Source organism: Cervus canadensis, chromosome 20 (assembly GCF_019320065.1).
Source record: "Cervus canadensis isolate Bull #8, Minnesota chromosome 20, ASM1932006v1, whole genome shotgun sequence".
NCBI classification, from domain to species: domain Eukaryota; kingdom Metazoa; phylum Chordata; class Mammalia; order Artiodactyla; family Cervidae; genus Cervus; species Cervus canadensis.
Window position 1 is genome coordinate 30,251,318 of NC_057405.1, and position 27,419 is coordinate 30,278,736.

Below are 27,419 nucleotides of genomic sequence, written 5' to 3' on the forward strand. Positions count from 1 at the left end.
TGCAGATGAGAACATTTCTAAGTAAGGGAACCACCGATATGACCAGAGACAGAACTTCTGTCATCTAGGAGCTCATGAACAATTGCATAACATATAGAAGTTGGTGAATGCCATCGTGGAAATGTACAGAATCTGGTTTGGAAACACACAGACCTCTGCCATGGTTGGCAGGCGTTGGGATGGAGGGCTTGGTTTCCTTTTTCTCCCTGTGGCTTTTCTCAGTCCTCTCATCAAGTTCAGCCTGTGCCTATGTACTTAGTGGTAGATTTGGGATAGCCACATAGCCTTCCAGGGTTGCTCTGAACATCAGTTGAGTTAGTTCCTGAAACCACTTTATAAAGTGAAATATGAATAAAAGATTCTTCTCTGTGGTGGCATGGGGTTCATCCTGTGAGCCTCACTGTGCCCCACGTCAGCGTGGTCCTCCCCTGTGCAGCCAGGCATGCCTGCGGGGTGCTGAGAGCCTGCTGCCTGTGCGGGGTCCACACACGTGGGGTTCTCCAGCATGTGCCCTCATCACTTTTCTGAAAGCACACAAACAGACCCTCAGAAAGAATGGTGTTCTGTTTTGTGTAATCCTGTCACAGTGCTTTCGAATTGTGGTCCTGGAGAAGACTCATGAGGTCCCTTTGACACAAAGGAGGTCCAACCATTCCATCCTAGAGGAAGTCAACCCTGAGTGTTCATTGGAAGGACTGATGCTCAAGCGAAGCTCTAATACTTTGGCCACCTGATCCGAAGAACTGACCCATTGGAAAAGACCCTGATGCTGGGAACGATTGAGGGCAGGAGAAGGGGACAGCAGAGGATGAGATGGCTGGATGGCATCACTGACTCGATGGACATGAGTTTGGGTAAACTCTGGGAGATATGAAGGACAGGGAAGCCTGGCGTGCTGCAGTCCATAGGGTTGCAAAGAGTCGGACACGACTTAGCGACTGAACAACAACAACAATTCCTGTCATGAAAGCCGTGTGTGTGGTTAGAACTGCTGCCCTCAGATTTGCATCTTTGAGCACCTGGAGATGAGATGGTGTGGTTATGACTTGCCCACAGTCGTACCAGTGAGGAGGGATTGAGAAGCAAAAGCAAGAAAGCAGCTTTTGCCTCTCAACTTACTTGTTGGGAGAATTCATTTTATGAGTCTTCCTGAAATCATCACCCATGAAGTTCAGCTTACTTTGATGGAAAATTGAGTAGGTTAATGAAATATTTAAACTTATGTTCACTTTCTTAGCAGAGAACTATTTTGAGTTCCCTGAAAGAAATATGTAATCTACCTGAAGAATTACCATAGTACCCTCTGCTCTACTTTTGTGAGGAGTAAGATGGATGTCTTGAGAAGTTCTTTTATCCTTGCTCATAGGAAAATGAAAGTGTCTGTCAGTTTAAAAGGAACATGCCGTCTGCTGGTTGTAATGCAGAGATAACAGCATGCAGTTAAACATGTTGCTGGTAGTCGGCTGTTCTGGTACCACCACATTTGTGAATTTTGCCTCATCACCTCCCTAACTTGGAGTGCAGATTTTGTAGTGATAATTCACAATCTCATCTTTGCACATTTGTGGTGGTCACAGTAGACACTTGTTAAATGAGTGCTCTCTGAACTGAAGCTCTATCCTCTGGTTCTGCCTCATCAGCTTCAAATTTTACTGAAGGACAAAGGATCAATGATTTAGATTTCAAGTATGTGGTGGGGCAGGGAGAGAATGCTGCTTTACCATTATTCTTCTGCCCCATTCAACTAGTGTTCACCTTTCTCCAACTTAAAAAAAAAAAAAGACTGTTGGGTGAGGTCTCCTTTAATTTCCTGTGTGTCAGGGCTATTTTTTATAACCCTGTGCATTGTCATCCTACTTCCTTCAGCCTCAGGGTAAAAAATTGCTTCTTCATCAGTAAACATTGCCCTTCCGTGGGTCCTTGACTCCATCTCTCACCTGCTCACTGGCTATTCCCCCACCTCCCGGCTTTATTTTCTATCCTATCTGTAGCTTTTGCTTATCTGGGTTTGTATTTTTTTTTTTTCATCTAATCTATAATTGCTCAAGTGTCTTTTTTTCCCAGTGTGTCCTGCCATGTTCACCAGTAGCTACTCCCACATCAAGCTCTCCTGGCCCAGGTCCTCACGAGCCTTGGCCAGCTTCCCCTGTGTGTGTGACTTTCCCATCCACTCTTTGGTTCACTTCACCACCCCTACTGACCAAAAACTGCTCAGGACGTGATCGCGGGTGATGTTTTAACTGGTAATTTTGACAAATTTTTCATTAGCACTTTATCTGATCAGACTTCCCGCCTGCATGTAATTTCTCCTTGAAACTTCACTTGCCTTTCATGTCACTGTTGTTTTTCCTCTTGTACCTCTTAAATTGTCTCTTCTCTGTCTCCCTGATGACCGTTCTCTCCACTCAGCCCTCAGATTGACACTCCTCAGGGTGCTTCTTGGAGCCTCGTAACCATTCCTTCCAACACCGCCGCCGCCGCACACTGATGACTCCTAAAGTGTCTTTGCAGTCTAGACCTTTTCCACATCCTGTGGCTTCTGTGGCCAATTTCCAGGTGAATATCTTAGCCTAGATTTCCCCTGGTTGCGTCCAAGTTCTCAGCGTTTCTCCTAAGCCCCTTTCCTGTCTGTGTGTGCAAGTCAGAAGCACGGGATGCGTGTATTCCTCCTCCACTCCAATGTCTGCATCTGGTCCATCAGCTGGCTTCCGCTGGTGCTGCCTTCCCGACTCAGCCCTTCCTTTCTAGTTTTCCACTGCAACTTCTTGGTTCGTATCTTTCATCACCTGACATCACAGAGGCCACTCTGAACTGGTCTTCAGTGTCTGACTGAGTCCTTCTCCAGTGTGCCCTTCACGGAACTCATAGAATGGCCTGTGATATGAAAAGGTGATCATCTCGCTTCCGAGTCACACCGTACATTGTCCTGTTCCTGCTTCCATTGCTGACATCAGTGTTTCTGAAACTGGTTTCATAGATACATGAGTGTGCTGAAGGACGTTCAGTGATCTCAGTATTGTGGGGATGCTTTTGTTGTTGTTCAGACACTCGGTTGTGTCTCACTCTTTGCCACCCCATGGACTGCAGCACGCCAGGCTCCCCTGTCCTTCACTGTCTCAAGGAATTTGCTCAGATTCATGTCCGTTGAGTTGGTGATGTCATTAAACCATCTCATCCTCTGTTGCCCTCATCACCTTTTGCCTTCAGTCTTTCCCAGCATCAGGGTCTTTTCTAATAAGTCAGTTCTTTGCATCAGGTGGCCAAAGTATTGGAGCTTCAGCATCAGTCCTTCCAGTACATATTCAGGGTTGATGTCCTTTAGGATTGACTGCTTTGATCTCCTTGCAGTCCAGGGGGCTTTCAAGAGCCTTCTCCAACACCACCATTCAAAAGCATCAAGTCTTCAGTGCTCATCCTTCTTTATGCTCTTAACTCTTCACACCTGTACATAACTACTGGAAAAACCATAGCTTTGACTATACGAACCTTTTTTGGCAAACTGATTTCTCTGCTTCTTAATACGCTGTCCAGGTTTGTCATAGCTTTCCTTCCAAGGAGCAAGTGTCTTCTAATTTCATGGCTGCAGTCACCATTTTTACTGATAATCATTTCACAAACAACCTTTTTGTGTTTATGATGACATCTCTGCCAAAGAGTTACATAAAGTTACTAAGTTAAGCCTTAACTGTAATATGTCTCAACTGATCCTCGTGGTTATATATATGGTTTCAAAGATCTATGATATATATGCATACATACACATACATATATATATGCACATACATACAAATATATGTGTGAATATATATATACACAGATCTAGATACATATACTTGGATAATTATAAACAAATACGCATGCATGTATATATAATTTGTTTATATATTTATTTTTGTATATTAGGTCTATGCGTGCATATAGACATAATTTTTCCAGATTATACTCACTGTGAACATTAATACAGTTTTAAATAAAATTATACAGAATGTATATTCTGAGGTTCTTAATCTCTTAAGTTTTTTTGTGATTTGGGCTCTACATACATGTCTAATTTAATTAATCTCTTACCTTATATTTTCTGTAAAAGGAACGTGAAACTACTGGTGGGCTCTTATAAGTACAGCGTTTTGCTTTGTCTTTTTAAGTCTGTGTGTTTTGCTTACCCTTTGGTCAGTGAAATTCTCTCCTCTTCACCTTGTTCCTCGAACTTTTAACTTGGAGCTCCTGCTTATATCTTATAAATTAGTTCTCTTACCTCTTCCAGGAGGCACTGACCTAACCTGGATGTGATGTGCAGTGGCCCCCCTGTTTTCGTAGACACACCTGTTATTCTGCAGGTACCTGTTGGAATCGGTACTAGATGCTGACTTCTACCAGGTTCTGTGGTCTCTCTTCTGTGTCTTTCAGGCATGGCCTTGATGAAAGTTAGTGACCCTACAGTATGTGGGGTTAATCACCGTACTTTCTCCCAGATATGCAACTTTTCTACAGTCAGTCCAAGCAATTTCATTCACTTTTCTCCTCTATGTAATTTTTACATGACAGCTTCTCAGATGTCTAAGAATGTGTTTCATGCTTCATTTAGTGTTTTAAGTTAGAAAAATCAGTGTCTAGTTTGATGAAATGTTAGCCACCAAAAGATAACACTTATATTCTCTTCCATTTCAGGAGACCCATCTTCCCAGGTGCAGGCTCAGGAACCTAAAAGTTCTGAAAGTACACCAACTCTGCTGGAAGATTCCGGGTGTTATTTATCAAGTGAGCAGCAGACGCCCTCAGAGACACCCCAGTGCTTTGGGGAGGGCTGGACCCCCACCCCCTTCTCATCACTGCCCATTGGAAGTAGACCTTGTGCTCCCCCAGAAGAGCCTCTGTCTTCTCACATGCACTTCTTGCAACATCTGCTTGGACTGAAGAACCTGACTGAGTCAGAGCATCTGAAAACAGACTTTAGCCACTTTGAAAATGCCTCTGCCACAATATCAGATTCTGTTCTTCAGTTGCTGGATGGCTTGATCGCTTTTTACCGAGCACCCAAACTTCCTTGTTCGAGCTTTTGGACAGAAGCTATTGATACTTTAGCTAGACTGATTGGTGATTGCAACTTATCTAATCACATTCTTAGAAAGTGTTCCAAAAAGTTGGAAGAGTTTGAGAAGACCCTGCTGCAGGCTATTCTAAGGAACAACCATATCAATCGGGTAAGTAGTACATTTCTTTTATGTATGAAATAGCGTGTCAGTGATTTGAGTGAGCACACCTAGTGGATAATGCCTGTTGTGGTCGCTTAGTCTCATGGCCCAGAATCTCCAGCTGGACATTGCTTTGTAGCCATCTGCAGCTCTGACTTGTCCTCACGACCCGGCTTTAGCTTCTGATAAATGGCTTTTTTCTCTGTGTAGATGCCTGTGTTTTAAGCTTGTGCTTCTCCACTTGGTGGCTGTTTTGTTGCCCAGTCGTGTCTGACTCTTTGCGACCTCATTGACTGCCGCACACCAGGCCTCCCTGTCCATCACCAGCTCCTGGAGCTTGCTCAAACTCATGTCCATTGAGTCAGTGATGCCATCCAACCATCTCATCCTCTGTTGTCCCCTTCTCCTGCCCTCAATCTTTCGCAGCATCAGGGTCTTTTCTAGTGAGTCAGTTCTTCCCGTCAGGTGGCCAAAGGATCAAAGTTTCAGCTTCAGTATCAGCCCTTCCAATGAATATTTAGGACTGATCTCCTTTAGGATGGGCTGGTTGGATCTCCTTGCAGTCCAAGGGACTCTCAGGAGTCTTCTCCAGCATCACAGTTCAGAAACATCAATTCTTCGGTGCTCAGCTTTCTCTGTAGTCAAACTCTCACATCCGTACATGACTACTGGAAAAACCATAGCTTTAACTACATGGAACTTTGTCAGTAAAGTAATGTCTCTGCTTTTTAATACACTGTCTAGGTTGGTCATAGCTTTTCTTCCAAGGAGCAAGCGTCTTTTAATTTCATGGCTGCAGTCACCATCTGCAGTGATTTTGGAGCCCAAGAAAATAAAGTCTCTCACTGTTTCCATTGTGTCCCCATGTATTTCCCATGAAGTGATGGGACTGGATGCCATGATCTTTTTTTTTGAATGTTGAATTTTAAGCCAACTTTTTTACTCTCTTTAACTTTCATCAAGAGGCTCTTTAGTTCTTCTTCACTTTTTGCCATAAGGGTGGTGTCATCTGCATATCTGAGGTTATTGATATTTCTCCTTGAAATCTGGCTTCCAGCTTGTGCTTCATACAGCCCAACATTTCGCATGATATACTTTGCATATAAGTTAAATAAGCAGGGTGACGATACACAGCCTTGACGTACTCCTTCACCGATTTGGAACCCATCTGTTGTTTCATGTCCAGTTCTGACCGTTGCTTCTGGACCTGCATACAGATTTCTCAGGAGGCAGGTCAGGTGGTCTGATATTCCCATCTCTTTCAGAATTCTCCATAGTTTGTTGTGATCCACACTGTCAAAGAATTTGGCATAGTCAATAAAGCAGAAGTAGATGTTTTTCTGGAACTCTCTTGCTTTTTTGATGATCCAATGGATGTTGGCAATTTGATCTCTGGTTCCTCTGCCTTTTCTAAATTCAGCTTGAACATCTGGAAGTTCACAGTTCATGTACTGTTGAAGCCTGGCTAGTAGAATTTTGAGCATTACTTTGCTAGAGTATGTCTAGCAAAGAGATACATGAATGCATGAGATACATGTGCATGAGATACATGCACTTGTGCAATAGTTTGAACATTCTTTGGCATTGCCTTTCTTTGGGAGTAGAATGAAAACTGACCTTTTCCAGTCCTGAGGACACTGCTGAGTTTTCCAAATGTGCTGGCATATTGAGTGCAGCACTTAAACAGCGTCATCTTTTAGGATTTGAAATAGCTCAACTGGAATTCCATCACCTCCACTAGCTTTGTTTGTAGTGATGCTTCCTAATAATAATATGACTTTATTATTATTTTTTGTTTCCCTTGTTTATTTAACATGGTTTTCAAAGGTTGACTCAGGGATTCTTTTATTACAAAGGACATTCAGGTAACCTGAAATTGTTTTGCTGCTTGGCTCTTGAGACATAATAGAGAGCTTCTTTTTTGCATAGCTTTGTTATCTTCCTGAGTATCTGGTCCTTTTTAAATGCCTTCACATTTTAATCCTTTTTAGTTGAGTACTAAAAATGTCAAAGAGGAGACCAAGAGGTCCATCTAACTTATTTACTATATTTCACTGGGTAAAAGGTTCACAGGGTTACTGGACCTTGTTTTTCTTGACAGCTCTCTGTCCAGCGTTTGCTCCCCATGTTGTTGTCTAATGCTCAGGGTTTTTTTTTTTTTTACAGCATCGAGCTTTACCTGAATTTTCCAAACTCTGACAGAGGTGAACTGATAATCCAGTTTGTTGTGCATCCATCTTTTCTTTTCCTTTCTATTAAGATGTAACTTGATCAGTATTATAGAAAACTTTATGATTTAGCTCTTGACATTTTGAAAGATAGTGAGCTTTCTGTCTGGGAAGTGGAAATTTCTTTTTCTACCTAATGTGGTCCATCAGAAACTAAGTGTCAGATTATCCATGGTATATATCTGACATAAATAATTTGTTTCTTGCTGCTGCTGCTGCTAAGTCTTAGTTATGGATAAATGCCTCAAGATACTTAATATTCCTTAATTTGTGTTTTTTTCAATATTTTTGCTTTGTTCTTTTAATACTACTTTAAACAGGTTTGTATGTGACTTGGACCCTTCCAGATACTGTCATGCATATTCCTTATCAGTTACCAGATGATGTAAATATTTTTTGAGCCTAGTTTTTCTCTTAAGGATTGGCCTAAACAATAGTAGTTTTGGAAACTGTGTGTAGAAGAAGCTTGTCATGGTATAGTTTGGTCTGAAGTGTATTTTTATACCATTTATCATGGCACAAGTCATGGAAGAATGAGTGAATGCGTGGCTTTGTTGTTTAGCCAGTATATCATTGTCATCTTAGTCTTATGTCTGTCTGGGGAGCTTAACTTGGGTTGAGCTGTCCTCTACTTGTACAAACCTCTGCTTTACTTGGAAAGGTAATTGTTGCCATTTAGAGAAAGTAGGATCATAATTGCTCACTGCATTCACATTTTAGGATGATGGTTCATAAATAAATTTTAATGACATTATCTCTGGGGATTTTTTTGTCTCCCCAGCAAGAGTACTTTAAGTCATTCAAACTTTGGTAATTGTTGCTACCATCATCATCATTATTACCATTATCATTTTCTTCCAGATATGTTCATAAGGCTTCCTTAGAAAAATTGAGTAACAATTACTCTTTATAAATGCTTTTCTATGTTTTGTTTAGCTTTCTTTGACTAATAAACAATCTCAAAAAAGAATATATTCTGAAATGAAATGCAGGATGGCTCCTTTTATTGTATTTTTATGATACTATTCTTGATTTACTAAAACAAAATCCCATTGTTCAGAGAAAAAAGATATTTTGGAAAAAAACCTGTTTCCATAGTTTGGAAGTGCTTAATTAATTATATTTCTTAAAAAACATGATTCATGCTATTGATTTTATTAAACCTGTTTTTGTGTGATGTATAGAAAAGGGTATGGTATGAATCCTTTACTGTTCTGACTAAGGAATTCATGTATTTATAATTCTTGTACAGCCAGGTTTTAAATAAAATATTCAGCAACATGTTTTCAGTACATTCAATAGTAAAATTTTTCTGACCACAACTTAGTGTTTCTTAAATGATATCAGTAAGAACTTGGTATTTTTCAGAATTTTGAGGCATCGTGGTGAATATTAGCTATATAAGGATTGTGTGTATATATACATATATATGCACAATATATATACATATATATGTTCAAGAAAGAGGAGACTGGAATGAGATATCTTGGAGATTGTTTGGAATAATTCCCTGATAGTAGCTTGGTTAAAATTTATTAATAAATGTAGGGTAAGATATTTGATTCATGACTTTTTTTTAGATTTGGATAAATCTGATTTATTTTTGTGCTTTTCTAATGTAACTTTTCATTATGTTTATTCAATAGATTTTTTTTTTTTAGGAATTATTGTCTTAGTTTCATATCTGTCCTATATTTTTAAGATAGCCAGTAGTAGGACTTGCAGGTATAATCTACACTGACATTTGACAGGTATCAAAGATACCTGGCCTGAAACCAGGTCACCTACAGAGGTCTGCATTGGTCCTGCTCTTGGGGTCCCAGGAAGCAGTCTTGACTTAACTTGGGCTGAGCTGTCTTCTACTTATAGGACCTGGTATGGCCTTTTCCTCATTTGCCTCTGTGCTTGCTTGGGGTCAGGGAGGTTTCCCTTTGTGTTATTTAATGCCCTTTGTTTGACAGCCTGACCTTCCCTATTTTCTCAACGTCAAAATGTGTTAATTTCTGTGATTAGAAATAGCATGAACTAATCCTAGTATTGTATACTATTTCTTCAGAGGCCAGGATATCATCATGGAAGTTTAACACTAGAATGCTTACAGTTGTATTTAGATTTTTCAATAGTATCTTTGTCTTAAATTCTCATTTAGGAAAGTGAATGATGATAAGAATTTAAATATCAAAACCTATAGTTATCGTTTAGCTTTTTATATATTTAGTGTATGTTGCTAAATCTTAAGAGACTTAATAATGAGTCGCTTAGAAAATATATTCCTTATTTTTTTAAACCATAAACTCTTGGACATATTCTTTATGAAATTGAAAAATAAAACATTGACTACAAGTAGACATCAAATTAGAGACTTTTGTGTGTATAACGGTCCCCCAGAGATGTCTGCATCCTAAACCCTAGACCTTATGAATATATTATATTGACATCGTATATCTTATATGACGGTGGGGGAGGGGCTGGGGAATTAAGTTTGCTATCAGCTGACCTTGGGGTGAGATTAACCTGGATTACCCATGTGGGCTCAGTACTCACAAGGGTCTTTATAAATGAAGGAGGGAGGTAGGAGAGGCAGCATCTAAATCCAGAAGATTTTGAAAATGCTTTGCTGTTTGCTGTGGACACGAAAAAGTTGGCTTCAAACTCAACATTCAAAAACCTAAAATCATGGCATGCAGTCCTATCAGTTTAGTTCAGTTCAGTTCAGTCGCTCAGTCATGTCTGACTCTTTGCGACCCCATGAACCACAGCACGCCAGGCCTCCCTGTCCATCACCAACTCCCAGAGTCCACCCAAACCCATGTCCAGTGTGTCGGTGATGCCATCCAGCCATCTCATCCTCTGTCGTCCCCTTCTCCTCCTGCCCTCAATCTTTCCCAGCATCAGGATCTTTTCAGATGAGTCAGCTCTTTGCATCAGGTGGCCAAAGTACTGGAGTTTCAGCTTCAACATCAGTCTCTCCAATGAACGCCCAGGACAAACTCCTTTAGGATGGACTGGTTGGATCCCATTGCAGTCCAAGGGACTCTCGAGTCTTCTCCAACACCATAGTTCAAAAGCATCAATTCTTCTGTGCTTAGCTTTCTTTAGAGTCCAACTCTCACATCCATACATAACTACTGGAAAAACCATAGCTTTGACTAGACGGACCTGTGTTGGCAAAGTAATGTCTCTGCTTTTTAATGTGCTGTCTAGGTTGGTCATAACTTTCCTTCCAGGGAGCAAGTGTCTTTTAATTTAATGGCTGCAGATCATCATCCACAGTGATTTTGGATCCCAGGAAAATAAAGTCAGCCACTGTTTCCATTTTTTCCCCATCTATTTGCCATGAAGTGATGGGACCAGATGCCATGATATTAGTTTTCTGAATGTTGAGCTTTAAGCCAACTTTTTCACTCTCTTCTTTCACTTTCATCAAGAGGCTCTTTAGTTCTTCACTTTCTGCCACAAGGGTGTCATCTGCATATCTGAGGTTATTGATATTTCTCCCAGCAATCTTGATTCCAGCTTGTGCTTCTTCCAGTCCAGCATTTCTCATGATGTACTCTGCATATAAGTTAAATAAGCAGGGTGACCATATACAGCCTTGACGTACTCCTTTTCCTATTTGGAACCAGTCTGTTGTTCCATGTCCAGTTCTAACTGTTGCTTCCTGACCTGCATACAGATTTCTCAAGAGGCAGGTGGAGGTGGTCTGGTATTCCCATCTCTTGAGAATTTTCCACAGTTTATTGTGATCCACACAGTCAAAGGCTTTGTCATAGTCAATAAAGCAGAAATAGATGTTTTTCTGGAACTCTCTTGCTTTTTCGATGATCCAGCAGATGTTGGCAATTTGATCTCTGGTTCCTCTGCCTTTTCTAAAATCAGCTTGAACATCTGGAAGTTCACGGTTCACATATTGTTGAAGCCTGTCACATCATGGCAAATAGATGGGGAAAAAGTGGAAGCAGTTATAGACTTTATTTTGGGGGGATAAAAAATCAGTGCAGATGGTGACTACAACCATGAAATTAAAACACACTTTTTTCTTGGAAGAAAAACTATGACCAACCTAGACAGCATATTAAAAAGCAGAGACATTACTTTACTGACAAAGGTCTGTCTAGTCAAAGCTATGGTTTTTCCAATAGTCCTGTATGGATGTGAGAGTTGGACTATAAAGAAAGCTGAGAGCTGAAGAATTGATGCTTTTGAACTGTGGTGTTGGAGAAGACTCTTGAGAGTCCTTTGGACTGCAAAGAGGTCCCAGTCAATCCTAAAGGAGATCAGTCCTGAATATTCATTGGAAGGACTGATGCTGAAGCTGAAACTCCAATACTTTGGCCACCTGATGCTAAGAACTGATTCATTGGAAAAGACCCTGATGCTGGGAAAGATTGAGGGCAGGAGGAGAAGGAGTCAGCAGAGGATGAAATGGTTGGATGGCATCACCGACTTGATGGACATGAGTTTTAGTCTTGGAGTTGGTGATGGACATGGAAGCCTGGCGTGCTGCAGTCCATGGGATGACAGAGAGTTGGACACAACTGAGCGACTGAACTGAACTGACCTGTGCAGATGAAAGAGGGGACCATGAGCTAGGAAATGCAGGCTGGAAAAAGGACGTGGGGACTGACCACCAGAAGGAGCACAAGCCTGCTGGCCCCTTCACTTTGGGCCATTGAGACTCCTTCAGACTTCTGACCTCCAGAACTGTAATGGAATAAGTGTGTGTTATTTAAGACACTAAGTTTATGGCAGATTGATACAACAGCAACAGAAAAAATAGACTGTTTACACAATTTTTATAGTGTTTTCACATCCATTCAGTTCAGTTCAGCCACTCAGTCCTGTTGGACTCTTTGCGACCCCATGAATCGCAGCACGCCAGGTCTCCCTGTCCATCACCAGCTCCCAGAGTTTACTCAAACTCATGTCCATCGAGTAGGTGATGCCATCCAACCATCTCATCCTCTGTCTTCCCCTTCTCCTCCAGCCTTCAGTCTTTCCCAGCATAAGGCTCTCTTCGAATGAATCAGTTCTTTGCATCAGGTGGCCAAGGTATTACCTCATAATATATCCTCACGGTAACTCCGTGAGATAGGCACGGTTGCCATTCTTATTCCCATTTGATAGACAGGAAGAATGAGGCTCCGAGAGTTTTGCCTGAGGCCACACCGCTCTTCCGGGGCCGTGAACACTGGCCCTCGCGGCAGGCTCGCACGTGGCCGTGTCCTCGGCATGCGCCGTCCTTAGAAGCTCACATCGGGAAGCCGCCCGGACCCCAGGGTGTCTGCCGCTTCACCTGCAGTCTCCTGCCCCGGGCTGGTGGGCTTCTGATGCTCGTCCCCTCCCGTCGGAGTCCAGACTCCGCTGAGCCCCGTCCTCTGATCGCCCCCACCGCCTCCTCACCACGGTCAGGACCTTTAACGAGGGCTGGAATCCCCGCATGTGGGCGGAAGCCCGCCCGGCCGCCTCGGCCTCTGCCGTCTCCAGTCCGCCCGATCCCGCTTCGCTGGGTCCGCAGAGCCGTGTGCGCTGTCCGAGGCCTTGCTGCTCCGTCCCTGACCCGGTGCCGCGGGGCCTGCCAAGCCTCCCGCTCTCCGGCTGTTCCCCCGGCCTTCCAGATGGAGCGTGGGTTCACAGAGCAGCCTTCCCTCGTCCCCTGCCTCTGTCTCCCGTTCCTCTTGTTGATGAAGTCGCCTTCCCGTGGATTCACCGCCTCCATGCTCTGCGGGAGCTCCTGAGTGTGTTCGTCCCCCCCGCAGAATCCGGCCTCCGGGCCTCAGGCCAGCCCGGCCCCTCTCCTTGTCCCCGCTGCTCGTGTGTGCGGTCTGCTGGCGGTTGGGGGGTCTGGTTACACTTGGGGTGGGTGGAGAGTTTAGGCTCCTCACTGGGCTTTGCTCCCCTGGTGGGCCGAGCCACAGTTATTCCCTCTGATATTTGGCAGCTGTAGGGAGAGTATCTTTTACCATCTTGCTAGGACGCCCCTTTTCCATCCTTTGGCTGGGAGAGCAGTCTTTTATTGTTGTTGATTTTGTCTGTGCCCATTGGCATTTCCGGTCTGTTGGCTATTTTTAGCTCCAAATCTGGGATAAAGGAGACAAAAAGGAAACCAGATCTATTGTTTGTTTTTGAAGGCGCTTCCATACTGTTGTCCATAGTGGCTGTACCAATTTTCATTCCCACCAATAGTGTAACCGAGTTCCCTTTTCTCTATACCCTCTCAGCCCCACCATCGGGCATATATCCAGAGAAAGCCATAATTTAAGAAGATACATCTACCCCAGTATTCCTAGCAGCACTATTTACAATAGCCAAGGCATGAAAACCACCAAAATAACCATTGGCAGACAAATGAATAAAGAAAGTGTGGAATATATATACAGTGGGATATTACTCAGCCATAAAAAAGAATGAAATCATGCCATTTGTAGCATCGTGGATGAACCTAGAGATTCTCATACTAAGTGAAGTAAGTCAGCAGAGGAAGAGAGATATCATATGTTATCATTTATATGTAGAGCCTAGAAAAGTGGTACAAATGAGTTTATTTATGAAAGAAATGGAATCACAGATGTAGAAAACAAACTTAAGCTTATCATGGGGGAAATGGTGGAGGGGAGGAACAAACTGGGAGATCGGAACTGACATACACACATTATGTATGTACAGTGTATAAAATGACCAACAGGTACCTACTGTATAGCACAGGAAACTATATACTCAGTATTTTGTAATAACCTGCAAGGGAAAAGAATCTGTAAAAGAATATGTTATATATATAACATATTATATATATGTTTTATATATAATATGTATATATATGTAACTGAATTACTTTGCTATGCACCTGAAACTAACTCAACATTGTAAATAAATTATACTTCAATTAAAAAAAAAAAAAACACCAAAGTAAAAACAAAAAAAAAAAAGGGAAAAGGAAACGAGAGAACTCACCACCTAGTTCTTCCTTTGGGGCTAAGGTTCATAGTCTGTCTGCCTGTAAGTCTTCTTGGATGTGTTTTAAATACAACGCCCAGGGTTTTTAGTTGTACTTAGTGAGGGGATGAGAGATACACAAGTCCATTTCCCAGAAATGGAAACCCGTGCTGTGTTTTTAAAATGCACACCATCGCGTGTTATAAGGACCAAGAGCCTGCCCTGCTGGCGTCACCCAGCCCTCCATCCCACCGAGACACCACGGCCGGATCTGTACTGTTTTGCCACCACTTAGACCTGTGCTTTTACTTGAAAGGCTTATGCTGCTGTTTCTCAGGTTATTTATTTATTTTTTTATCTATTCACTTTGCATCACAGAAGACAAAAATTTATGTCTTATGCCTGCCCTCTTCCAGTCATAGTTTTATCCTAAGTTGTGGTTAAATCAGTATTACATATTACATATGTATATTATATAAATATGTAAATTTTTAGCACTGAGACATCCTTTTTCATTTCCTTTTTATACAACTTTTTATTTTTTCTTAGGATTTTTTTTTCCCATTTGCTTACCTATAATTGATGCCTCTTTCAGATACTTTGACAGGGTTGTAAACATCCTCTCAGTATGGCCAAACAAATTAAGTCATTTATCAGTTCCACCTTTTATTTATTTATTTTTAAGGCACACCTTCCGGAGCCCTCCATCTTCCTCTTCTAATCTGGGCTGAGCTTTCTGTGTCTCTGCCCAGCTTTACTCCACGGGCTTCTTTTAATCACCGCCCTAGGAATTCTCTTTGCTGCTTTCTTATTCTGCATCTCATAGTCTCTAGGTCTCATATATTCCTTTTCTTAATTTATAACTTCATTTAGGTGATGCACATTCTTTGAGCTCACTTAGAATGGATACCTGGGATGTAAACTTTAAAAAATATTTGTTTACTTAAAATACCTTTATCCCAACTTTAAATTTTATTGGGAATTAGGATAGATTTGTCTGGTTCGAAATCATTTTCTTCCATAGAATGTAAAACACTTTTCTACTCACTTCTGGATTCTAGTGTTCCTGTTGAGATTTCCAGCGTAATTCTAATTGTAATTCCTTTCATGTGGCCTTTCTCCTATGCTCACACACCCAGAGAAGCACTTAGGGTCCTTTTCGTCCTTATTGTTTTGTAACCACAGGCTTCCCATTTGGATCAGTGGTAAAGAATCTGTCTGCCGAGCAGGAGACACGGGTTCGATCCCTGGGCCCAGAAGATCCCCGAGGAAGGAAATGGCAACCCATCCCAGTATTCTTGCCTGGGAAATTCCACGGACAGAGGAGTCTGGCAGGCTCCAGTCCATGGGGTCACAGGAGAGTCGGACATGGCTTAGGGACTACACAACAGCCGCAACCCCTGGATGGGGTAGCTCAGTGTGGGTCTTTTAAAATGCTTTTCCTTGAGTCCTTGGTGGGCCTTTGAATCAGGGATTTCATTTTTCAGTTCTGAAAAAGTTTCTGAACAGTTTTTCTCACTTATTTTTTCCTTTTACCTTCTCTGTATCCTTTTTTCATTGGAACAGTTCTTGGTCTAATCCTCTAGATTTCTTTTTGACTTGGATTGTTTATTCATTTTATTTTTGTTTTTCCTAGGAGATTTCCTCAGCTTTTCTTTTAGCCAATCAATTGAAGGTATATTTCTACTCAAATAGTAGTAGTTTATATGACTATTCTCTTAATTGTTCCTGTTTATAGCTCCCAGTTCTTATTTTATATATGATAATATGTAAAATATTTGTATTTTCCTTGTGCCCTGCTTTGCCTTTGTTTCTTCTAGTCTTAATTTCCCCATCTGCATTGATCACTGTTTTTCCTAGTTGAGACTTTCCAATGCCTTGAAGCATAATAACCTGGAAAGATGGGCAGATTTAGGGGGCCGCCTAACTTGGGGGAGGTGCGCATGCTGCTTGCAGAAGCACTGAGGCAGGGGGCGGCTTGGAGAGCCCTGGAGCTGCTTCGGCTTGCAGGGTTTGGTGGGAAGGAGTGGAGCTTAGCAACACATGAACCTAACATGATGGAGAAGGTCAAGTAATGATGGTTCTTGCATGTTTTGTTAAAATACTTGAGTTTCTTCTATAAGCCTGAGGTCTCGAGGTGTACAATTTAAAATTGCATGCACAGTTTTGTCTGTAGAAGCATCTTGTTCCTAGGAAGGCACCTATCATTTTCATGTTACCCTGAAATGCTACTGCGATCCCCAAAGTAAAAGACCCCTGGGAAACCACTGAGATTGATTTGCACAGCCCATCCAAATAAATGCCCTTTCATCCAAATTCTACCCCTTTTCAAAACATGGCTCAAATCGCACTTCACTCATAAAGTCTTTATCAATTTGATCCTGAAATGGGCTCCTCTTTTGAACTCCTATAGCAGTTATTGTCTGTGTAATTCACTTTTCAGTTTGCTGTATGCTGTCTCATTTTACCTTATCTAGTATGGCTTGGATTTTTTAAATATTTTATTAGACCTGTCAAATATTTTTATTGCAGGCATGAGTAGCTGAAGTTAGCATCCCACAGATGTTGTTTACTAACACTGGCCTTCGAAAGGTAACTTGTTGGGTTCCACATGTATGAAAGGAAGACAGTAGGTGGTTTCCTTACAGGGCTGTTGGGAATTTTCAATGAATAGATGCACATGAAGTGCTTATTAGCATGATACCTGGTACCATGTAGTCTTCTGAGGAAGGGGCCCTATCCTGTTTTCTCCACTATTCCTAATACAGTGTGAGCTCATTTTAGGAGCAGAAGGAAGTACCTCTTTGAGTTGAAGAAGACAGTGAAAACAAATGACAGGTTAAACTTTATATACCCCCATACATACAAGTACCATCTTCTGTCTTTTGATCAAATTTTTTGTGTTTAAAGCCTAGTGATATGGATGGCCCTAGAGTCTGTCGTACAGAGTGAAAGTCAGAAAGAGAAAGACAAATATCAGATGTGAATGCATATATTCGGAATCTAGTAAAAGGCCCAGGTGAACTTATTTGCAGGACAGGAATAGAGGCACAGGCGTTGAGAACGGGCTTGTGGACACAGTGGGGGAAGGGGAGAGTGGGCTGAAATGGGAGTAGCACTGACATATATACACGACCAGCTGCAAGGCAGATAGCTAGTGGCCCGCGGCTCTATAGACGGGGAGCTCAGTGCTCTGCGGTGACCTAGGTGGGTGGGATGAGGGGTGGGAGGCTCAGGAGGGACGGGATGTGTGTACATACAGGCGATTCACTTTGTTGTACATCAGAAACTAACACAGCATCGTAAAGCAATTATACTCCAGCAATAAAAGCATAAATGAATAAAATAAAACCTTCCTGAGCATCAGCTCTAACTGATGTTGAAGCCTCCACGTAGCAGCAGCCATCATCTCTGTTGTCACTGACATTGCTTTCAGCAACCACAGCCTCCCATTGACTGATAAGCTTACTAGCAGGTTTCATGGGTTTTTCTATTTTAATTATAGAAAATCTGTGTTAATTAGTAATAACTGCTCGGCTGTCATGCTTTCGCTTACTCTCTGCACCCATCCCCTCCTGCTGAGCTGTGTTATGTCTCTGCCACGGGGTGTGGTAGCTGTTGATTCCCCTAGACTGTCATTTTTTGCCTAGATCACCAATGATGTGGCTTTCAGGCATTTATAGATAAATCTGAAGATATGTCTCATGAAATCAAATGTCTTTATTCACCAGTATGTGTTTTTTAGTTGTGTCTTAAAGCTCAGTCATGCCACAATCATATCAACTGGTAAAACATATTAATTTTTTAATTCATTTGTGTTCGGGTAGCAGTATTTGTTTTATCTTTGCCTGCTGAGTTAGGGCATCACTGCAGGAATACAGACTTTTACTCCTGTACAGACTTTCCAGAAAGCTTTACCTTCTGTTTTTGTTACAGGTCTTCATCAGTTTCTTGAAGCTTGCCTCATGGATTTTTAATGGTACCCACAATCTGCTTTGTTCTAGGATACTTCTGGGAAACAGAAGTTGTGTCTAAGGTTAAGGCTCCATGCCCCATTGCATTCTTGTGCAGGGTTGTGTTTAAAAAAAAAAAAATCTGGGCTAATATTCCTGCAGTTGTACTTTAATTTAATAGGCATTTACTGAAACGAGTTGGAACATAAACTAAAATCTTGATACTCATTTGATCACTAAATAAATCAGACATTCTTTGGGTTTACAAAGAAGTGTTTAACTTGTGGTGCTCATGTAGAGGAAAGAGGAATAGACAGAACAGAACATAGTTTGGTTTACTTTCAAGGTATAGTTTATCTCTTCCTAAGATAATTTAGCAGCAGTCTGCCTTCATGTTACACTTCGTAGCTTGGGAAGCACCTTCACCAGGAGTTTATTTCCTCTTCTTACAGCAGCACTGTGTTTCTGGTTGTTATTACTGTCTTCAGTTTCTAGAGGAAAAAAATTGAAGATAGGTTAAAGGACTCGTTACTTAATTTACTTAATTAGATACTTAATCAACCAGTCACGGAAGAGCTGAATCTCAGACCTATAGCTGTGACCACAGATTCTTTCCCTCTTTCTGCTGTATCTTATTTCCATCATTAGTTTAAAAAAATTATCCATACAAAAAGAAGTAAACTGACTTCAGTTTATGGGATAGCAAAAAAATCCATTTGAAATCAAAGACCTTAGCAGTATTTCTCTCAATTTTATAAGAAGAATATTTATTTATAGTTTGCTAGGATAAGTTTCTGCATTTTATTCTGTGCACAGGTTATATTTATAGAAAGGGAAATAAAGCTCCTGCTCTGCGTTATGATATAAGGTCACTGTTCCTTTGTTTTCTCTTTATTGGCTATAAATAACACTCTGTTGGAGACTTTATAATAGCATATTGAGTCTTACAGCACTAGTTTCTAATTGAATATAAACTATGTGGTTTTGCTTGTGTCTGCATAAAAATGAAAATGTCTTCCTTCCTGTTTTAATAATTTGTATCAAGTACATTTATATTTTGATGTTTATAAGTTTATAAATAGGAATTTGATGCTATCTTTTTTTTTTTTTTTTTGGTGTATTTTTCTCATTGAGTTCCAAATCTGCATCAAGTACCCACCGTACTTAGTTATCAATCTTTTAAGGGTTGGGAAAGCTTAAATCAAAGCTTTCAAATATGAGACTTGGAAAAATCAAACAATCCCGAGAACGTTAAAATCGCTTTCTCATTGTTTATAAGCAACAATGATTTTGAAGCAGAACGTTTTACTTTGAGCGTATGATTAACCATTAATCCCTTTGCTTGTTTTTCCTGTGGTATTTTTCATGTGCAGGGCCTATAATATGAAAAATGGTACCCCTCCCATGGGCTGGGTTCTGTCAGAGATACTGGATGTCCTGTGCTTGACTAACGAGACACAGTCTCAGACTTGAAAGTGAAAGTAGCTAATACTCTAGATAGCTATAGAGTAACGTGGCTTCCCACGTGGCGCTAGTGGTAAAGAACCCACCTGCCAGTGCAGAAGACGTAAGAGAGGCAGGTTCGATCCCTGGGTCGGGAAGATCCCCTGGAGAAGGGCATGGCAACCCATTCCAGTGTTCTTACCTGGAAAATCCCATGGACAGTAGAGCCTTGCATGGGGTCTCAAAGAGGTGGACACGACTGAAGTGACTTAGCACACACACATAAAATAACAGCTATGTAAAAAGAAATGACAAGGGTAAATGGGAGAGAATAGAAGAAAAGACCTAATTTAAATTGGTGAGACATGCAAGGCCTCCTGGAGGAAGTAGCTTTTAAATAGAATTAGAGGGAGTTTGGAGTAAGGACTTTGATGCCAGTGGTCATGGTGTGTCCCTGGGATGGGGTGGGTGTGTGATTGGAAGGAGGCGGGTGCTCCAGTTGAGAGCGGGGAGGGCAGGGTTGTGTAATAAGCTTGGGAAAGCATGGACTGGAAGGCATTTGGAGGTTACATCCTGTATTCATTTCCTGGGGCTGCTGAAACAAATGATCACAGTCTCGAAGGCTTAACAATGGAAATTTATTCTCTCACAGTGTCGGTGGCCAGAAATCTGAAATAAAGGTGTCTTCGTGTGGAGGTGTAGGGGAGAATGTGTCCCTTGCCTCTTGCAAATTCTGGTGGCTTCTGGCCGTGCTGGGTAGTGGCTGCATCCGGCTCTGTTCCATCTTCACTGCATGTCCGAGCTTCCTGTGCCTCTTACTTCTGAGGATAATGGTGATGATATTTAGGGGCTTCCTAAACAATCCAGGATGCTCTCTTCATTTCAAGATCCTTTACTTAATCACCATCACAAAGACCTTATTATTATTATTTTTGTAAATAAAATGGTGACATTCACATATTACAGGGACTTGATATGATATCGTTTGAGGGCCTACCACACCTATCTGGAGTTTATTTCCACTCTTACCCTTTGACCTTATTAAAATATTTTTCTTTGTCTACATGCCAGCCATGCATGTGTTATGCATGCTTCACCCCTTAACCAGGGATGCTTCTCATCTCATCCCCCTTGCCCGGAATAGTCATGTAGGCATTTGAGCCCATTGAGGTCCCAGGAGAGGCTTTCTCTGGGCTTCTGGGGAAGTGTCTTCTCATTCTCTGAAAAGATTCCTAAAAGCAAGTCTATCCTTTCCTCTGGCTACTGTCTTGTGAAGATGCAAAGCTGAGACTCACAGTCATCGTGCTCTCATCTGAAGGACAAAACAGATAGCTAAAGGAGGGTAAACTCCAGAGAATCACAGGGAATCCAGCCAGAACTGGTCAACCCTGCAGCCTTCACAGTCTCTGGATTTCCATTCATAGAAGTCAGTGCATTTCATTAGCATTTAAAGAGGTTTGAGTTGGGGTTTATGCAGCTGGGGGCCCACAGCATCTCTTGGATGGGCTGTGGCAAGGAATTTGGATTTTATTTGCTATGAAATGGAAGTCTTTGATTTAGATTTCAAAGCCTTACTGAATATCATTGGGGTAACTGATTAGAAGGGACAGGAGGTGGGGTAGAGAAGCTATTTAAGTCATGTTGCAGTCCACGTGACTGGATGGGGGTTTACACTAGGGTGGTAAAGGTAGAAATGAGAATAGTTGTACAGATCTAAAATATATACTGAAGACAAATGTATGTACTGCAGGATTTCTCATTAAAGTTGGTAGACTGGGGACAGATATCTAATGTGGCTTCTACCCTGATTAAAACAATAGTAAAGGACTTTTTTTAAAAAAAGGCATAATCATACGGGGGATATGGGAAACCAGACAATAGCATCTAACTATTAGAAGCTGGAAAGGACTTGAACAATTGGTAAATGCCTTAGCAGATCTGAGAAAACAGAATGGTAAGGACCTTTTGAGAAAGCTATTATCCAAACTAATTTTCACAGTAGACTTGCCAAAGACCTAAAAATTAGCTTTGTTAGTTACCTCTAGAAGAGGAAATGGAGGCCAGGTGCTGGAAGGTGAAATGAGGAGGTTTGGTCAGAAGTGTACTCGGGAAGCATTAGAGCCCAGGATCAAGGACAGCGCCCCCTGCACACCCCCCACCCCCTCCCGCACACCTCCCATGGCAGGGATGGGCCAGTCCCACAGCTGGAGGAAGCCTGGAGATTTACTCTCTGGAAATAGTAGTAGTAGTAGTAGTAGTAGTAGTAATAAGACATCTTACTGGTGAAATTAGAATTGAGGGTACAAGTGCTGCGTTTTTTAAATGGGAATTAAATAAACACACATGTACAGTTGTTGATACCTCCCTAGCTTTCTTATCCCATTTGACTCCAAAACACTCGCAACAAGACCTTTAACTCTCAGACAGCAGATGAGACATTTTTCTGGGAACCCTGGACGTCCTAGAGGAAACACATGGGTGTGCTGAGATCAGTTTCCCTAAAGGAAACAGCACCAGAGCTCTCTGCCCTCAGGCTTGGTGCACTGGCCCTGCCCACAGACCAGAGCTTCTGTCAGCTTTCAGTCCTGGCACTAAGACGCAGGGTTAGCAGGTTTCTGAGGGAAGTGTCTAATACGAAAGTTAGATCCTGAAAATAATGCGGTGAATTCAGAGAGGAGACAGAGAGGCAGGGGAGATCTTCTAGAACATACGGGAAATAAGTAATAGAAAATCAGTGAGCAAAAGAAAACCGGAGCGCTGATTTTTGGAGTTGAACATTTGAATGATGGAGTTCCAGAAAGAGGGAAGAAGAAAATAAGAAGAATTTGTTGAAGATACAATTTAAGAAATTTCCCCAAAGTGAAAAACCTGCATTTCTAGATCATCAGCCTACCAAGTACCCTGTACTTGGAGGAAAATAAACTTAAACTGAGGCTGACACCATGAAATTTCAGAATACTAGTTCAAAGAAATGATATGCTTCCAGAGAGAAGAGGAAAAAAGTTTAAAGTTCACAAGCCAAATACCAGGAATATGCATATTTCAGATTTTTTTCAAAAGGAAAAACAACAGAAGAATTGAAGACAGAGTAATCTTATCAGATATTTTCCAGGAAATTTATTTCCAGCTCAGGATTCAGTACTTGATCAAACTGTCAATCGCGTGTAAGAGTAAATGAAGGTATTTTGAGGCATATTAGGTCTAAAGTTATACCTCCCATGTATGTACTCTTTCTCAAGGCACTGTTAGATGATATTCTCTCACAAAATGAGCTGGTGAACCAAGAATAGAAGGCAGGAAATACAGGAAACTGAAGAACAACACATAGCGGGAGCTACTGATGGTGAGGGAAATTTCAGGATGACTGTACCGCACAGGCCTTAGAGAGCAACCTCATGGACTGAAGTCAGAGATGCTAGCAGAGAGCCTTTAAGAAAGTAGACTGACAGAATACACAGTGTAGGAATATCTTCAGAGTGAATTAAGACAGTTGGAGAAGAATTTGGGGTGGAATTTTATTGTATGTGTAAAAATTAACCAATGAATAAAAACAATTATTAATTTCAGGTAAATGTGCATCAAAAGGAAAAATATACAGTGATCTGTGTGGCTTGGCTATGCATAGTGTTTACATAGTTACTATGATATAAACACAGAGTAAATATCAGTCCAAAATCATGGGTGGAAAGTATATGTATATGAGAGAGACAGAGAAAGAGAGAGAAAGAGAGAGAGGAGGAGGTTGAGAATGAAGATGAATGCAGGGCAAAGACAGATAGTCCCTTTCTTGGAAGGGAAAGCCATTGTTTTTTAAGAAGTATGTTATTTATAATAGTGAAGGTAAATACCAAAAGAATCAACTAGGAGAGTTTCAAATGAGAGTGACGTTAGAGGGTGGCAGAGTCCTACTCTCTTTGGATGTTGTGCAACTATCATAGACAATATATGCTTGACACGCTTTAATAAAAGTAAAAACCAGAAAATGTAAGTGTGTTAGAGGGAGACTCCACTGGGTTTGGTTATGGTCTTGATGTGGGGGGTGAGGGAGAAGTAGACCTCAGACAGTATCCTTGGGTCCTCAAGAAGCCTGTGAACAGAAGTGCCGTTTACAGGCTGACGGACAGACAGACGGGAGGAGGGACAGACTGAGACTGGGGCGGTGGGGGTGGGGTGGGGGTGAGGAAACCAGGCTCCTTTTGGGACGAAGTGGGTTTTACATTGACTGTAGAATGATGTGCTTAGCAAGGAGGTTGGCTTTATCAGCCTGGATCCCACAGGAGAGAACTGACCTGGGCATTGTTAAGTCTTCATCGGGCCATAGAGGTTGTTTCAAGCTGCAGGAAGACAGGTCACAGGCAGAAATGGAGGAGGGCCTAGCAGGCGCCCTGCATGTTCAGTCTGGCAGCGAGGAAGGAGCCCGCAAGGGAGAGAAGTCAGAAGACCGAGAGGTAGGAGAGAAGTTGGCGAGCGTTGTCATGAAGTGCAGAGAAGAAGGTCTTTCACAGAGAGGGGGCCGGTCTTCTTGCTGCAGGGCACTCAGAGCCCTGCGTATGTGACTGAGGCTCTATAGAACATGGTGCTACCTCCATCCGTTTACTGAGGATGCCCTCAATCTTAATGCACCGGTGGCCATGTTATTACTTGCGCACAGACACCTTCATATTTGAGTTCATGCTAGGGAAACATAGTGTAGATAATTCAAAATAATAATTGAAAATTATATATTCTTTTAAAGTATGCTGTCACATTTGGATTTAACTTTGATTGGAACCCGTCGATTGCCCTAACCATGACTGGTCTGTATGGAAAGATGTTACGACATTTGCCAGAAATGTCTTCTTTTTGTTCATAATTTGTCACTTCCCTAGACTTCCATCTTCATTTCTCTCTGTCAAATGCTATTTTCATCCCCCCCACCCCCACCTAGTTCTATGCTTTAATGCTTTAGTTCTACACTTTTATTCAGAATCTCTTCGAAAAAGGAAAAGAACATGGCTTTGAGTTGGCTGTACTTGTTCATTTTCACGTGAAGAGTTCTGATCACTTGCAAACAGAAGGTGTCATGTCCTAATGGAGAAGCTCCTATGACCATTGGGGATGGGATGGTGGTTACTTCAGGTTCCTTGGGAATGTCTGCAAGTCTGAGTATTGAGTAGTAGTCCTGTTAATAGGAATGTGTCCTGGAAAATAACAGCCATTCTTGGGAGATTGCAAAGCGTGAAGACTCTTTCAGCTCAACCTAAGGAAGAGCAGGTTACAATGAAGATGAATGCAGACTGGCCGTGGAACACTGGTCACATGGTGTCTTGTTTTAGGTTATATGTATGTGAATCTCTTGACCTGCTTCTCTAGCTGACTTGTAATTTTGGCTTCCTGTCTTTTATCTTTTCTCTGTGTCATGGCCTTTCAGTTCTCCTGTGCTTAAAACTAAGGGCCAAGTCCAGTCCCTGCCATATTAAAGCCTAATTAAATTAAATAATTCTAATTCTAATATAGTCTTACTGAACAGAATAATTGAATTAATGAGTAAGTAGCTAATGTTCCTTCTATTAAAAGTATATGTGACGATCAGCATGCCAGAATCACCAGATGTACTCAAATAAGCCTCACAAATGAAGATTAATACTTATATGTAGAATGTCCTTTTATGGTGAATCTTGGTAAAGTAGACTGATTTTGTGCCACATGATAATTAAAGATTGTTTTTATAGAGCTGGGCAGATACCGTCTTCCCTTTTCTGTGTTGATAAATGCAAAATCTCAGCACCCCTCCCACCTCATCTTTGAAATCGGATTCTGCATTTTAACAAGATCCCTAGGTAATTCATATACATATTAAAGTTTGAGGTGCCCTGAATTAAAAGGTAAATTTTGATTCTAATTCTTCAGTAATGAAGGCCTGTATTTATTGAATTCTCATTAAGTTCTTTGCAGAGATTGTTTCACTTAATCCTTATAACAACCCAGGAAAGATATTTTTTATTATCCTTATTTTGCAGGTGGAGAAATTGCGCCATAAGGAGTTCTAAAACCTTTTCCATAGACATAGCTGGCCAGACCCTGGATCTGGTCCAGGCAGTCCTGCTCAGCAGGCTGTGTTCTTCAACAAGACAGCCTCTGCATTCCCAGAGCTCTGGTTCGTTACTCCCAGCTCCTAGGCACTCAGCACCCTGTGCTCCCCTGGTGTGGTGTCTGTCATCTAAGCTCAGAGAATCTCTCTCTTCACTGTACCTTAGCTGGAAAGGTGTTTGAGAAGGATGTGCACCTTCTGTCTGCCCTAGAGGACGTTCACCTTGTCTCTGCCCTGGTTACCGGAGGGTTTTGGAGCCGTGTGCATGGGTGGTGTGCCCGCTGTGTGTCCGCCACGAGGAGGCAGACAGGATGGAGCAGGGGCAATGCTATGAACATGGTCTGGATTCTGGCATTTGGAAATCTCTTATGGAATTGTCGGTTAGGGCTGAGGGAAAGATGAGAGGAGAGACTCTAAGACCCTCTGGGCCTATGCTGTGCTTAGTCGCTCAGTTGTGTCCGACTCTTTGTGACCCCATGGACTGTAGCCCACCAGGCTCCTCTGTCCGTGGGGATTCTCCAGGCAAGAATACTGGGGTGAGTTGCCATGCCCCCCTCCAGGGGATCTTCCCAACCCAGGGATCAAACCCAGGTCTCCCGCATTGCAGGTAGATTCTTTATTGTCTGAGCCACCGGGGAAGCCCAGCATATCCTAAAACCATGGAAGTAGATGAATCTTTCATATCCGCCTAAGACATGATTTTACACATAAGGGAAAGAATTTCCATTTCAGAAAAATATCCTAATCTACTCTAATTTTTAAAGAAGTTTCACAGAATTATGAGCAACACATACTTAAAATACACAGTTTGATAAATTTTCATTTATTTGTCTGCAGCTGTTTTCACAGGAGACAAACTTTGTTACACTACAAAATAGGAAAATGGAAGTATATGGAAAGTTTACAGCCTAGTGGTTGAGATCTTGGTCAAATGGTTGAATCTTTCTGTTTCGATAAGGGAAGGAGCCTAGAAGAGAGAAGTCACAGGCTGACTTCAGGCGGAAATGGACAGGGTGCACCTGAGATTGGAATAAAGGAATGTTGGGGCCACATCCCTAGTTTGACAGTTGTAGCTCGTTTATTACCATGTTTGTAAACAAAAGTGTCATTGCATGTAGCTGTGGCTGAACCAGAAGCATGGCCATCCTTGCTCATCCATGCTTTGCATATTAAATAACAGGTTATGAGTTTTGAATGAATATGTATTGAGCATATGTAAAATTGGCTTCCCAAGTGGCTTAGTGATAAAGAATCTGCCTGCCAGTGCAGGAGATGCAGGAGATATGGGTTCAGTCCCTGGGTTGGAAAGATCCCCTGGAGAAGGAAATGGCAACCCACTCCAGTATTCTTGTCTGGAGAATCCCATGAACACAGGAGCTTAGCAGGCTGAAGGCCATGAAGTCATGAAGAATCAGACACAACTGAGCACACACACACATAAATAAAATCAGTTACTGTTTTTCATGAAAGGCCTTCAAATTCATATCAGCCTATTGCTGATTAAATATAGCATATATAATAGTAGACCTCCATCTTAGCTGACTTTTATTTCTCTTTAGGGCATTTACCTGAAACTCAGAAAGAGGAATTGTATTTCTTT

General features: G+C 41.7%; 1 protein-coding gene across 2 annotated transcripts in view; it reads left to right on the forward strand.

The window, feature by feature from the left end:
* Nucleotides 1–27,419, forward strand: part of MEI4 (meiotic double-stranded break formation protein 4) — a 228,619-nt gene that overhangs the window by 67,761 nt on the left and 133,439 nt on the right. For both annotated transcript variants that reach the window (XM_043439670.1, XM_043439668.1), the window contains one exon: nucleotides 4,669–5,201. In XM_043439670.1, coding sequence (XP_043295605.1) covers nucleotides 4,669–5,201 — 533 coding nt within the window. The remainder of the gene's footprint in view (nucleotides 1–4,668; nucleotides 5,202–27,419) is intronic.